Source organism: Stereum hirsutum (assembly GCF_000264905.1).
Source record: "Stereum hirsutum FP-91666 SS1 unplaced genomic scaffold STEHIscaffold_19, whole genome shotgun sequence".
Taxonomy (NCBI): Eukaryota; Fungi; Basidiomycota; class Agaricomycetes; order Russulales; family Stereaceae; genus Stereum; species Stereum hirsutum.
In genome coordinates, this window is record NW_006763149.1 from 1,199,170 (window position 1) to 1,210,967 (window position 11,798).

Sequence of the window (11,798 nt, forward strand, 5' to 3'; positions counted from 1 at the left end):
CCCAGGATCTGGATGGCGCACAGGATGTAAAGCCTCGTACTGCTGATCTCGCCGAATCCCAAGAGTCCCGGGTGAGTTTAATATGTGTTCTGAAGCATCAATGCTGATTTTCTCTCTATCTCGATAAGCCTTCACAAAAACCCCGTACAGACGAGTTTGCTGGTACAAAGGTGTGCTCGTTGTATCATGAACGTCGGATTCAGTCTAACAACCACTTGTCGCCTCGAACAGCGAAAGCATTCCGAAGCCTCAAAGCCTTCCGCACCGACCCCCGCCTCAGACGCACGCGTTATCCAAGATATGCGCGATGGTCTAGCAGATCGTATGCATGATCCTGCCGCGAAACGCCAAAGGACAGATCTATTTGGCGAGGCATCATCGCGCGATCATGTGGTAAGAACATTTCTATGACAGGCATCAACTCGTCCTCCGGATTGATAACTAGCGTGGCCAAAGGCAAAAACTACTTCGGTGTCTGGTTCAAGATCAACGCCTACAACTGAAGTCATCCGACTCGACTTAGACGACTCTGAATCAGAGCTTGAGATCGAGAAGACTCCCGGGTCAGGTACCCATCAAGGTACTGTTCAACGAAGCGCAAAGTATGCATCTATCCTCGCAGTCGTTTGCACTTATTCCGGCTCATCCTTTCATGTCGTTTGACTTATGGATGGTGAGGTCGCAAGGGAAGCAGAAAGCGACCGATGTATTGCCCTTCACGACACAGGGGCCACCCAATCCCTCTAGATCTCAACAAGGCTCTATTGTTACTATATCTACCTCGGCCCTCCGAGGAGCTCCAGTTACACCTCACAGACCTTCAACGTCAGGAGCACAGATCGTGACTCCCTCAACAACAGCGAGTGACGCTGTAGGTTCTTATTACGGTTTCAGTAAACACCTCACTCATGATACTTCCCGTGCAGGGCTCGTCGTACGGTTTCAGACACAGAACTAAACCGCGTATCACCCAGCAGTCTCCGACGCTATCTGAGCCGGAAACTCATTCAGGACCCTCTACTGCGCGATCAGTCTCATCCGCGAAGCCTTCTATAGTGAGCGCTTTTGGAGTTTCAGGTGTACAACGATCACCGTCAACCAAGCAGACGCCCACTGTCTTGCGTCTGCCCTGTATCAAAACGTCCCCTAAGTTTGGATTTCCAGCATCAATTAACGCTCGCGTAGCGTCATATTCACCGGTATCAGTTTCGTCACTTCCCCAGCCCACCGACGCATACCCACACAAAGGTTTCTACCCTCGGCACTTCCTCGAGTCCTTTTACGGATGCCCTCGGATCGCATTCGTCGGTACTGCTGAGGGCGGCGGATTGAAGAAGGATGATCGTCCTCGACGCGTCTGCTTTCCGCGGTTGGACTACAACCCCAGTCAGCCTGTTATGCATAGTTATCTTGGATAAGCACTGAGCTGATCGGTCTCTCCTTTGCGTTTGGTACAGGCCTTCCACTGAAACCGGGATATCCTGGAACCCTCATCACAAACCGCATGGAAATCACGTCCAACGGTCCATGGAACATCTGGATTCGGGCTCCAGAAAAGCCTTTATGGCTCAATGTCGGACTGTACGAGTGTACAAAAAGCAAACACCCGCTCACGGCAGACGAGTGGAAGTCATTGTCGCTTACGGTAAGCTCGTTTAGGACGTTATGTCCATGTCTTCGTGGAAATACGTTCAGCTAATATTCTGGGAATTCAGGTCCGGAATACATGGGTAGCTTGCTTCCATAGTCATACCGGACAATGGACTTGCTATACGTCTATGCGTGCGCGGATGGTGCTGAGAAAGAAGGGTATGAGTATCACAGAGCAGTCCGTGAAGGACGAGATGGCACGCCCGTCTATATCTGCATTGAGTGTACAGGACGTCCACGAGGCCATGAATAGGGGTGACGAGGCGAGTATTATATTCTCACTACGCATGCATCGAACATTTGAATGGCCCTGAACTCACTAACCTCCCGAGCTAGCATCTGAACGTCATACTCTTGAAGCCAGTAGGGTATGACGATGCTTGGCAGAGGGACATGGAAAAGAGATATGCTGAGGTAGTCCCGGGGACCAAGTTTCGCGGCGGGGCTCCTGGAAAGAAGAATAAAAGACATACAATTCGTGGGTATATCGGTCAGGTTCCGAAGAGCCACGATAGTACTAACACTCTTGTTGTTGTGCTGTTTGCTCAGGTGAAGACTCCGAAGAGTTGCTCGGCGTTACATCGACCGCTCATGCCGCAGCCAAATAAGACCGTGCCGTTCGGGGCAGGACGATGTGATCATTGGTGGATCTAGTGGTACGAGATGTTCTGCTTCTGCACACTCAACTGTAATTCACTCAAGCTAGAAATGTAAATTTTTTGAGCGTCTCCGTTAGCAGGATCCTCCGGCCAATCTACAACTCATCTTCCACATAGTCGTCGTCTTTCTCGTCCTCATTATCCTCCTCGTCGTCACTTATCTCTACGCATGAGTCAGTAGGGTCCTGCTCGGGTCGCACATCCTTCGTGGCCTTTGGTCGCAAAATCATCGAGGAGAGTCTAGAAGACTCGAGCAGTAGATTGCTTTGTGGCCCACTTCCTGCGCCACATCTCGATCACGTGTAGGCATAATTACGAGAGACAGTGCTTTGCCCGACGTCAGAAACGCGTTTCTCTTCTGCACACCTTCCACAGTCATCTGGTTCTCTCCGAGTTCTGCTTTTTCGCGACGTGGATGCAGTTAACATCGATGTCCCTTGCCTTCAAGATATTACACAAGATATTACGGGATACACTCCAGCGACAACTCGCATTCGACGCCCAAGAGTTCGCAATCGAGCGTGTCGCCCTCGAAACTATGCTGAAGGCTACCCGAGAGCAAAGAGACCAAGCACGAAAGGATTCTGAATCTCATAGAAGCTCGATGTAGGCGATGGAAGGGGGACTGAAGGACGAAGTGCAGAGGACACGGGCGGAGAGGGAAGTTTTGCGACGGGAGCACGATGGCGCGAGGACGGAATGGGAGAAAGATAAAGATGCGCTGCAGAAGGAGATTAGGAATTTGAAGGAGAAGTCTCGGGAAGTGGTCTCGACTGAAGAGGGTAAAGAACTGAGGGGCCAGCTCAAGAGGGTCAATAGCGATAATTGGAGCTTGCGGAGTCGTCTGGCGCAGATTCAGGCTGTATTGGCTAAGCCCTCGACCACGACTTCCTCCACCCTTCTCGTTGAAACAGGAGCTGCTGCAACCAAGGTATGCCATCCTCTAAACTCCACTGGTGTAGACTCATTAAGCCCACGGCGTCGCACACGAGCTTTAGAACGAAGACGTCAAGCCTACCGATCACCAAGAGCTAACTGCGTCAGCGGCCGTGGGCACTTCTTCTGCTAAAGTCTCGTCGGTGATGTTCTCTGTTTTGAGTTAGCTCTCCTCCATTGAGAACCTTGCAGCACTCTCAGCGAGCACATTCAGAAGACGCAGACGTTATAGACCTCACGCACCTCGAGGATTCTCCTGTCAATATACGTGTCTCTTTTACTGGGCGACTATCACTTATTGGTATCTTCTTGTGCAGAGATCTAAGCGCAAGCGGCTGAATAGTCTGTCGAGAGAGGCCTGGTTAACCTCTCAAAGTGTCTCCGCCAAACGGCAGAAGACCTATCCACATGGCCGCGTTGATAAGACTCCAGAATTTATCCAAGGCAGCTCTCAGGATATGCTGGTTTGCCTTGTGTACTTTTCTACTCTTACTCCACGTTATGAAATATCAATTATCAATGTTCTCTTGTAGAAGCCCAGCCACCAACCCGCAGATCGTGCCGCACTGTCGAATGAGCTCCACGTCCATAGGTACGATTTCCGCCTGTGCATTTTCCCAATATGTATAAGCTGCTCATAGGTTTAACTCCACACTCTAGGCTTCCTACAGCACACGGACAGCTGCACGGCATTTCCCCACGAGATGAACCAGTGGCGCACGCCCATCGTCTCGACGGAAGTTCCGACCTGCGTACGCTAACTAACTCAAAGAGTGAGGGCTCGAAACCTTCATCTCTCTGGACAACGGCTGCGCTCTCCTCTTCAGTGGCCTTTCAAGCAATACTCAATGACATCACGCCCGATCTTCCATCATCTTCGAAGGTACATGTCGTGTCTATTTAATACTAAACCTTTCCGTTAGTGACGGTAATCAAAGAGCCTGGGTATGGCCTAAGGGCGCGAACAAAGCCTCGGGCGACGCAGACATCTGCTTCCGCTCCGCTTCGCTCAGCAGGTTACTCATCATCTCCTGCCAGCACAGATGCTATCAAACTAGCTTCGTCGCCGTCGGAGTTGACCACAAAGATGGACCGCACTGGCACTGAAAGGAAAATAACACAGCGAGACAAATCGGTTATCAATGACGTACCTCCATTACTACGCCATTCGATTTACACCTTTTCCACATCTCTGAATGATCTAATCGCAAAGATTTCTTCTGTCGATGTTCCATCTTTTCCATCGCCCTTGGTCAAAAATCCGTACCCCGGCTTTTGTCGGCGAGATTTTCTGGCACAACACCACAGTGCACCTCCACAATCATTTTTTGGCACAGCGATTAATCGTGACCTGAAGGCAGCTGGCTCAAACAGGATAAGATCAGTGATCTTTCCGAAGTGGGACCAAAATCCCGGTATGTTTCCCTATCTTCTGCCCTCTTTAAGTATTTCAGCGGGTATCCTTATTTCGCAGCACGCTTGACGTTTCTTCTACTAATATTGTGCTCCTTGTTCGGCGACCCTAGGCTTGCCAAATGTTCCTGGTCAGCCTGGAACAATCATCGCGAATCGGTTCGATATGGTCGGAGGAGGACCATGGGATATCTTTGTTGGAGCGAACGACGAGGCTTTATGGCAGTGACTTGGCTTGTACGACACTATCATATCAGATCAGCCACTAACTCCGGAAGAATTTAAAGTGTGTTCACCTGCAGTACGTGTCTACCATGTTTTATCATATCGAGCAAATCTTGGTCTGTTCTCATACATTTGATGTCTATTTAGACGTCGTGGACGAAGGCTATTCTTGATACAAAACAGAAGTGGACCTGTTACTTGTCGATGCGGGCGAGGATGGTGCTGCGTAAGAAAGGACAAGAGGTTACGGATGTGTTAATTAAGCGTGAAATGGCACATCCTTCGATGGCTGCATTGTCCCAACAGGATGTGCTCTATGCGATGGACAGAGACGACGAGGCACGATCTTTCCACTGTCTTGTGTTCTCTCTATCCTCGCTAATGTCTAAGCTCGCAGATACTTAATATCATCCTACTTGTCCCCCTGGGACACGACGAGCGGACCGACATGGAACGACGGTCTATCGGTGTGAAGTCCACGTCGCCAAGTCCACACGGCGTATGCCATTCACCTTTTCGAGTACAGTGAACGTGGTTGACCAAAACTTACATAGGGACCAGTCCGTCACTCCAAACTGCTAGTGCACAATTGGCTCTACGGCTAACGTGGCTCGGGCATCAACCAACCTGCGGGCTAGACGGAAGAGCAACGTTTTGCGAACTAGTTTTGGCGAGAATGAAAGTGAGTTTGGCGAGCTGGACCGTGAAGAATATTGTGACGATGAAGGAGATGGAGACTTCGTAGGTTAGTAACAGCATGTCGAACCATCTTGGAGGTCGACATGCTGTGCTACAGGTCCACAACTACTTTCGTCTACGACTCCATGTTTTTACTTCTCAGATGGTGCTCTTATCATATTATCATATACTCCTTCAGTAGTTTCACCGTATACTTCTTTGGTTTCCTTCCGGATGAGAACCTTGCCACACTTACACAACTAGCTCTTCCTCTACATCCTCTCCGGAGAACTTACCCGCTATTCGGTCAGAGTCGCTCGATCATTGCTCAGCCACGCTATAATTAGACCTGCCCGCGCGACATCTAACCGATCAAAAATGTTTTGTTTTCAAACAGAGCTGAAGCTATGGGCGGTCGCGGACTTCTGCGCAGCGAGGTCGTGTACTGCGTCGAGGCTGCGCACTCATGCCTGCTCCTTCGGGCGAGCGTTCATCATGGCGTCTCCCAAACTCTCCGTTGTACACCATGGCTCGACTATGGCGTTCTCGATATACAGTACCGCTGGTCGCGTTCATCTGTTCATTCTCTGCCGTTCTCTACATTTCTTTTGACTTTTATGCCCGTCCATTACGCACGCTGGCCCTCAACCTGGACGGAGACGCCACATCGATACCACAGTCGACAGATATCGCTGTTCCATCTGTGGAAATCAACAATGAACCTCCACCACCAGAGGAGCCCGCACCACGGGTCCTCCTCGTCTCTGCTTTCTTTCCTGTCTCACAATCGAAACACTCCGTCGATGAGTATCTTGACTGGCTCAAGCGTTTCTTGGGCACCGTCACCACCGATCTCTACTTCTTTTGTCCACCCGAACTCGCAAGCATGATCCGCTCTTTCCGCGGAAACCTGCCCATCACCATCGACATGTCCTACAACACCCCCTTCCACATCCCGCCACTCAAACCACACGCCACACGTTACAAGGAGATGCACCAGTGGGACCGTGAGAAGTGGCGCCACTCACCCGAACTGTACGCCGTCTGGAACGCGAAACCGTACTTGTTGGACTACGCCGTGAGGAATGCGAGGGCGAATGGGAATATCTACGATTTTGCGTTTTGGACAGACGCGGGGGCGATCAGAGATGACAATAAGTTCAGTGCGTGGCCGGATGGCAGGAGGGTGAAGGAGGTGTTCGAGATGGCGCACAAAGAGAGCGGGACGCTGAAGGAGAGGCTCATATTCTTCCCCTTGTGGTTGATGCCCGATGCGAAGTTCAAGTATTGGACGGAGGATATGGGGCCGGTAGATGCTGAGTTCAGCGAGGGTACGTCCCTCGACTCGCATTTCATCTCGATTTCTTGCTCTTGGACCCATCCTGACGACATGTGTTATTTCTTACATTGGTCATCCACAGGCTCATTCTTCGGCGGTATGCCCGCATCGATTACCTGGTTCCGTCGTGTGTTTTACACCTACCACAACCACTATCTCTCCGAAGACAAGTTCGTCGGGAAGGACCAGACACTATTCAACTCCATCTTCCTTCTCTTCCCCGCTCGCTTTTTCGGCGTCTCTCTCTGGGATTCTTCCTCACCAGCCCACGCTGGCATACCCTGGAACGCAGATACTGCGCTCGGGACCTGTGGGAATACGTGGTACTACTACGAGTGGTGGCTAGCAAATAAGGAGACGAGGGATGAGATGGCGGAAATCTGGCTGACGGATGCACATATGAAGTCGAGGGGCTGGAAGGATTTCTGGAAGACTTCGGTGCGGTGTAGGGAGGGTGACGCGCTGGGGATGCAAGGAATCCTGAAGAGACAATTTGGGAGCGGATGGGTGGCACCGAAGAGGGATGTGAAGATGCAGTACGTTTGAGTGGTTGGTTGGTGTCCGTCAGAGCTCCTCTCGTCGTTAGAATCGTTCCTTGTGCTATGCTCCATCGATTGCTTTCTTTATGCTCATACCGCAGACTATTAATTATCACCCTATCCAGACCCTATCATTCAAGCGGAACATTGAGCAGGCAGTCAAAATGTGCCAGGCATTCTAGAATCAGTAGCACCACGGTAAGTATATGGGCAAGCGTTAAAATCGCGCTGAATGAAACGGTATAGTACATTCAGAACAGAAATACGGAAAGGACATACATGTCAAGTACGATAACATGGATATCGATGGAGAGAACCAGGGTATTCGGAATAAACATGAAACCAAAATCGAAGGCATGAAAAGCGAGGTGGCATACAACATGAGAGCAATAAGAACGAAGTACCAGTAAAGTGATAGTCACATCCGACAGCAGGAACCCTAGAAACTTTGCAAGAAACGGATATCGAGTCTAGGACAAAGAATTAAGTCTTCAATAGGGCATATATGTAGAGGTGTACATTCAACCCCTCCGCCAATCAGGAAGCGAGCTCTGGCGGAGGCTCCAGCGTTTCAAACCGCCACATATATGCTCTAATAGAGCCATAAATTCAGCCATAACTTATTCAATGAATTTTTCTCTTGGGCATCAGTCTTCTTTATTCGGTGCCCAGGGTGGGTGGCGTGGCAGAGACCACCCCATCCTTCTGCGAAGACTCCTCCTGCGTCTCTGGCTCTGGATTAGAGTCTGTAAGCGCGCGCTGTTGTTTGAAGGTGCACAACGGTCAAGAGAATAGTATCAGGACATGATTATTGACCTCTTTGGACGGCACAACAAGGACGACAAATTACGTACCAATGCCCACTCCGCGGGCTCCCTCTGGGCAGCTGTCATCAATTCCTTGGTAGTAAGTCGAGGTTTTGAACTCGCTCCTGCTGCGGGGTGCTGTCGATATATTGTGGTGTAAACATGGTTAATTCATGAGGATACTTTCCGGACCAGAGAGTTTGGGTCTGAGAGAACCGACCTTAGGACGGCCCACGCGGCGCAACTGAGGCGAAGTTGATGGAGTAATTGGCGCTCGCACAATAATTTCCGTCCTTTGCTGCTCCTTGCCCCTCTTCTGTTCGCCTGGCATATCACGAACTGTAGTGCGTATGATATCTGGGAGTGCTCTGCTGGAGGAAGACGTGGGGGTCTCCGGAACCTGAGGAGCCACAAAAACCATAAGCCTCGTACGAAGCTTGGTTCAAGCAGAGATGAACGGACCGACGAAGTTGAGATATCATCTTCACTATCATTTGTCTGATTGCCCGGAGCGGGAGGAACGAAGAGAGAAGACCCGGGCTTCGAAATAGAAACGTAGTGTCTGTGCCGTTTGAAAGGTGGCGTCGGGTAGGGTACATGTTGTTTGACTGGAGTGCTGTTTTCAAAAGATGTAGGCCAAGGTATCGAAGATGACTCTTCTTCAACTATGTTCATAGGACTGGCGGCGATTCCCAGGAGCGAATCAGTGCGACCTAGACATAACGTATCGTCATGGACAGAACAAAAAGGATGGCACAAAGAACCAAACTTTCCTTTTCGTTTCCCATGCGGGGTCGACGGAGAATCCACAGGTGTCCTTGCTTCATCCGGCTCGACCTTCAAGATCTCATTTTCCATTCTCATTTTATCTAATTCCTCCTGAAGATCTCGCATCTCCAACTTCGACTGCTCCAACTGCTCTGCTACATCTGCTTCACGATTACGCCAAGCATCTCTCTGCGTCTCCGCATCCTCCAAAGCTCGCTTCAACTGCGTTGCCTGCACATCTTTTTCAGCTTTGACACGAGATAGTTCATACCGATAGTCGTTCTCCAGCTGCGAGACATGCTCTCGGTGGGCAGATTTGATCTTCCGGAGGTCGTCGATGGTCTGAAGCAGTTGAGCAGTGATTCGTCCAAGTTCGAGCCGAGTGTCGCGTAGCTGATATTCCAGAGTGTAGTCATGCGACATCTAGATACAAGGATATGTGTACACCAAGTTATGAAGCCGCCCGTGAAGGAGAACGGACGAAGGCAAGGAGTGTGAGAGTTCCAAGAGCATGCGTGGCGAAACGGTAGCATCATTCAACGGCAGACTAGGAGACGCCACACACACTTTTCCTCCATAGGGAAGTTGGTGGCCCGAGTCCTCGCTATTATTCGCAGCTCTCATCTATATACCTCTGCTCCTGTGATCATGATGGTGTAATTTCCTGCCTTGCGACGAGCATGATATGTCGAAATACTTTGGTCGAATTGCATAGTATGGTACTGGTACAGTGGAGGGACAAGTACAAAAATGTGCCAATATGATGATGGGAGTCACAGCCCAAAAGATGAACGACCAAATACCTATATCCTCCGAGGGCAATCGAAATCGACCAATCCACGAGGATCAGGCTCCTGAAACTCAAGATCGATACCGTAGCTCTCTAGCTCTTTCAAAATCACAGTCTCCCGAACATTCAAATAAGACACCTTATTCGTAACCAACACCACTGCTCCTAGCGGGGCACCTAAGTTCCACCTGTCCTTCACCATCTGAAGGATCGCAGCGAGGACATCCTCGAGCTGCGTGTTCGACTGCGAGTTTGTGAAGGTGAGCAAAAGCTGCTTCAATTTGGGACAAAGCACAGGGCTTGATTGACTGAGGGCAAAGCCAAGTCCCCTCGCATCTCCTATGGGTGACCTATGTGCTCCATACGACGTGAAGATGTCGAGACCGAGGACCACCTCCTCCAGATTCGGTACAGAGGTGAGATACCGAGCCCATATATCTGACCACTGGCTGAGCATCCTAGACTGTACTTTCTGCTCTGCAGTGATCCAGAGTTGCGTGATCGTAGGACGGGTTTCCAGAAAGGATGGCAGGTCACGCAACATGTCGAGAGAACTGAAGTTCGAAGGGTCGTCCTGCTCGAAATCAAAAGAGGGACCACAAATAGAATGTTTTCGATAAGGAGTGGCGCCTCTGAGAGAACAGCTCGCTGAAGAGATCCGAAGGTGACACCAGGTTACGCAGCGGTTAGGATCCAAGTCCAAAGGCGCCACACCAAGGACGCCTCGATTACCGTATCCGCCGGTGGCTCGAAGACTGTTTGCGATCCGACGAGAGGCTATGACATGGATGTCGCATTGGTTACTGTCCCGGACCTTGACGCGTGATATGACTTCATGAGCGAGGGCGTAGTGCGGAAGGTCGTCACAGTTAATCGAGATGTTCTTGAGGTGTTTGAGATTAGGCTTTGCAATTTGATCGATGGAGGAAGAGACGCTAAAACTAGCTCCGCTCCCGCTGAAGCGCAGACTAAAGAACTCAAGGGCCAACGTGGCGTTCAGCGCGCAGAGAAGGTCGTCTAGTGATAGCATCCTGGTGAAGTCGACGGTGAGGGACTCGATAGCGTGACGAGAGCGTAGAAAAGCAGGAAGGTAACCACGATGGAAAGTTCGGGCGAAAAACTCCCCATGGGGATCCTCCATGCTAATGCGCATAGTGGGGACGTGGCGAAGTTCGGTGTCCTTCTCGAGGTGGTACACGCCGAGCTCGACAATAGATAGGGATGCCGACTCCGAGATGTTGCACCAAACTGCAGACCTATCCGGATCAGTATAGCTAGGACATAGTTCCAAGAGACCGAGGTTCTTCATGCGTGAAACATATCCCTCGTAGATCTTCATATTGATGTCGATGCGAAGGGCTGGGTTCGGGAGAAGCAGGCGTCGCATGACGGGAGCTACGACTCTATTGTCATCGTACAAGTTGAGAACCAGATGCTCTAGATCGTCGAGCCTGAGATGGTCTTCAGAAAGAGCCAAGGAACCAAGGTCGACATCTTTGTGAAGGGTCAGTGTGAGGCTCTTGAGGGAGTGAACGACACGAAGTAACGCGAAAAGGCGATCAAGCTGGAGCATCTCGTCTTGACCTTGGCTGGGGTCAAAGCAGCAGATGTGGAGGTGCGTAGCGTTCATGTACCCAGGGTCAGGACAGGGCGGTAAGCGATAAATGACCGCAGAAACATCCTGGGAGGTGCGGTGCGATGAACTCATGACTATATAGTCGCTTTGTCAGTATCTTTCTGTGGGGCGAGATGACACAAGACACGCTCTGTAAGTCCAGAACAGCAAAACTCACGGAGTAAAGAGAAGTGGCCTCGGGATTGGTTGTGTGGGAACGGCAGAGTTTAGTCGGGGGTTGAAGATGGCGAAGAAGGGTGAGAGGAGGGCTACCTTTATATATGATTCCAGTCGGCACGGAAAGAGAATGGTTTCCCGCCCTATCGATCACCTCGCTTGTCTGGCTTGAAAGAACAAAGCAATACGCTCGGCTACAGATA

The 11,798-nt window shown here is 50.6% G+C and overlaps 6 protein-coding genes across 6 annotated transcripts; 4 read left to right on the forward strand and 2 right to left on the reverse strand.

Moving 5' to 3' along the window:
• Positions 1–281: 281 nt before the first annotated feature.
• On the forward strand, positions 282–2,002 carry STEHIDRAFT_150517 (uncharacterized protein; the record flags this gene model as incomplete). Its single annotated transcript, XM_007310288.1, has 7 exons — positions 282–393; positions 457–602; positions 679–871; positions 927–1,386; positions 1,458–1,645; positions 1,716–1,913; positions 1,987–2,002. Coding segments are annotated over exons 1-7 (1,293 nt in total), but the record flags the coding sequence as incomplete, so codon positions are not given.
• Positions 2,003–2,922: 920 nt separating this feature from the next.
• Positions 2,923–4,149, forward strand: STEHIDRAFT_162661 (uncharacterized protein; the record flags this gene model as incomplete). The annotated part of the gene is made up of 6 exons (XM_007310289.1): positions 2,923–3,240; positions 3,308–3,388; positions 3,438–3,503; positions 3,563–3,709; positions 3,779–3,837; positions 3,906–4,149. 6 exons carry the CDS (start codon positions 2,923–2,925, stop codon positions 4,147–4,149), a joined length of 915 nt encoding a protein of 304 aa, XP_007310351.1.
• A 480-nt stretch (positions 4,150–4,629) lies between these two features.
• STEHIDRAFT_150518 (uncharacterized protein) lies at positions 4,630–5,714 on the forward strand. The gene is made up of 5 exons (XM_007310290.1): positions 4,630–4,660; positions 4,772–4,959; positions 5,031–5,222; positions 5,281–5,382; positions 5,438–5,714. Exons 3-5 carry the CDS (start codon positions 5,088–5,090, stop codon positions 5,486–5,488), a joined length of 288 nt encoding a protein of 95 aa, XP_007310352.1. The 5' UTR covers positions 4,630–4,660; positions 4,772–4,959; positions 5,031–5,087; the 3' UTR covers positions 5,489–5,714.
• Positions 5,715–6,087: 373 nt separating this feature from the next.
• Positions 6,088–7,538, forward strand: STEHIDRAFT_105323 (uncharacterized protein; the record flags this gene model as incomplete). The annotated part of the gene is made up of 2 exons (XM_007310291.1): positions 6,088–6,892; positions 6,983–7,538. The coding sequence occupies 2 exons, from the start codon at positions 6,088–6,090 to the stop codon at positions 7,444–7,446; spliced, it is 1,269 nt and encodes a 422-aa protein (XP_007310353.1). The 3' UTR covers positions 7,447–7,538.
• Positions 7,539–7,649: 111 nt separating this feature from the next.
• STEHIDRAFT_172566 (uncharacterized protein) lies at positions 7,650–9,436 on the reverse strand (the record flags this gene model as incomplete). The annotated part of the gene is made up of 5 exons (XM_007310292.1): positions 7,650–8,198; positions 8,294–8,383; positions 8,466–8,645; positions 8,708–8,958; positions 9,010–9,436. 5 exons carry the CDS (start codon positions 9,434–9,436, stop codon positions 8,097–8,099), a joined length of 1,050 nt encoding a protein of 349 aa, XP_007310354.1. The 3' UTR covers positions 7,650–8,096.
• Positions 9,437–9,816: 380 nt separating this feature from the next.
• On the reverse strand, positions 9,817–11,511 carry STEHIDRAFT_162664 (uncharacterized protein; the record flags this gene model as incomplete). Its single annotated transcript, XM_007310293.1, has 1 exon — positions 9,817–11,511. One exon carries the CDS (start codon positions 11,509–11,511, stop codon positions 9,817–9,819), a length of 1,695 nt encoding a protein of 564 aa, XP_007310355.1.
• Between the last annotated feature and the right edge of the window lie 287 nt (positions 11,512–11,798).

Coding starts and splice junctions, on each gene's coding strand:
- STEHIDRAFT_150518 (XM_007310290.1), top strand. CDS start 5,088: ATGCGGGCGAGGATGGTGCTGCGTAAGAAAGGACAAGAGGTTACGGAT. Junction 5,223..5,280: donor CGATGGACAGAGACGACGAG/GCACGATCTTTC, acceptor CTAAGCTCGCAG/ATACTTAATATCATCCTACT. Junction 5,383..5,437: donor CGTCGCCAAGTCCACACGGC/GTATGCCATTCA, acceptor AAACTTACATAG/GGACCAGTCCGTCACTCCAA.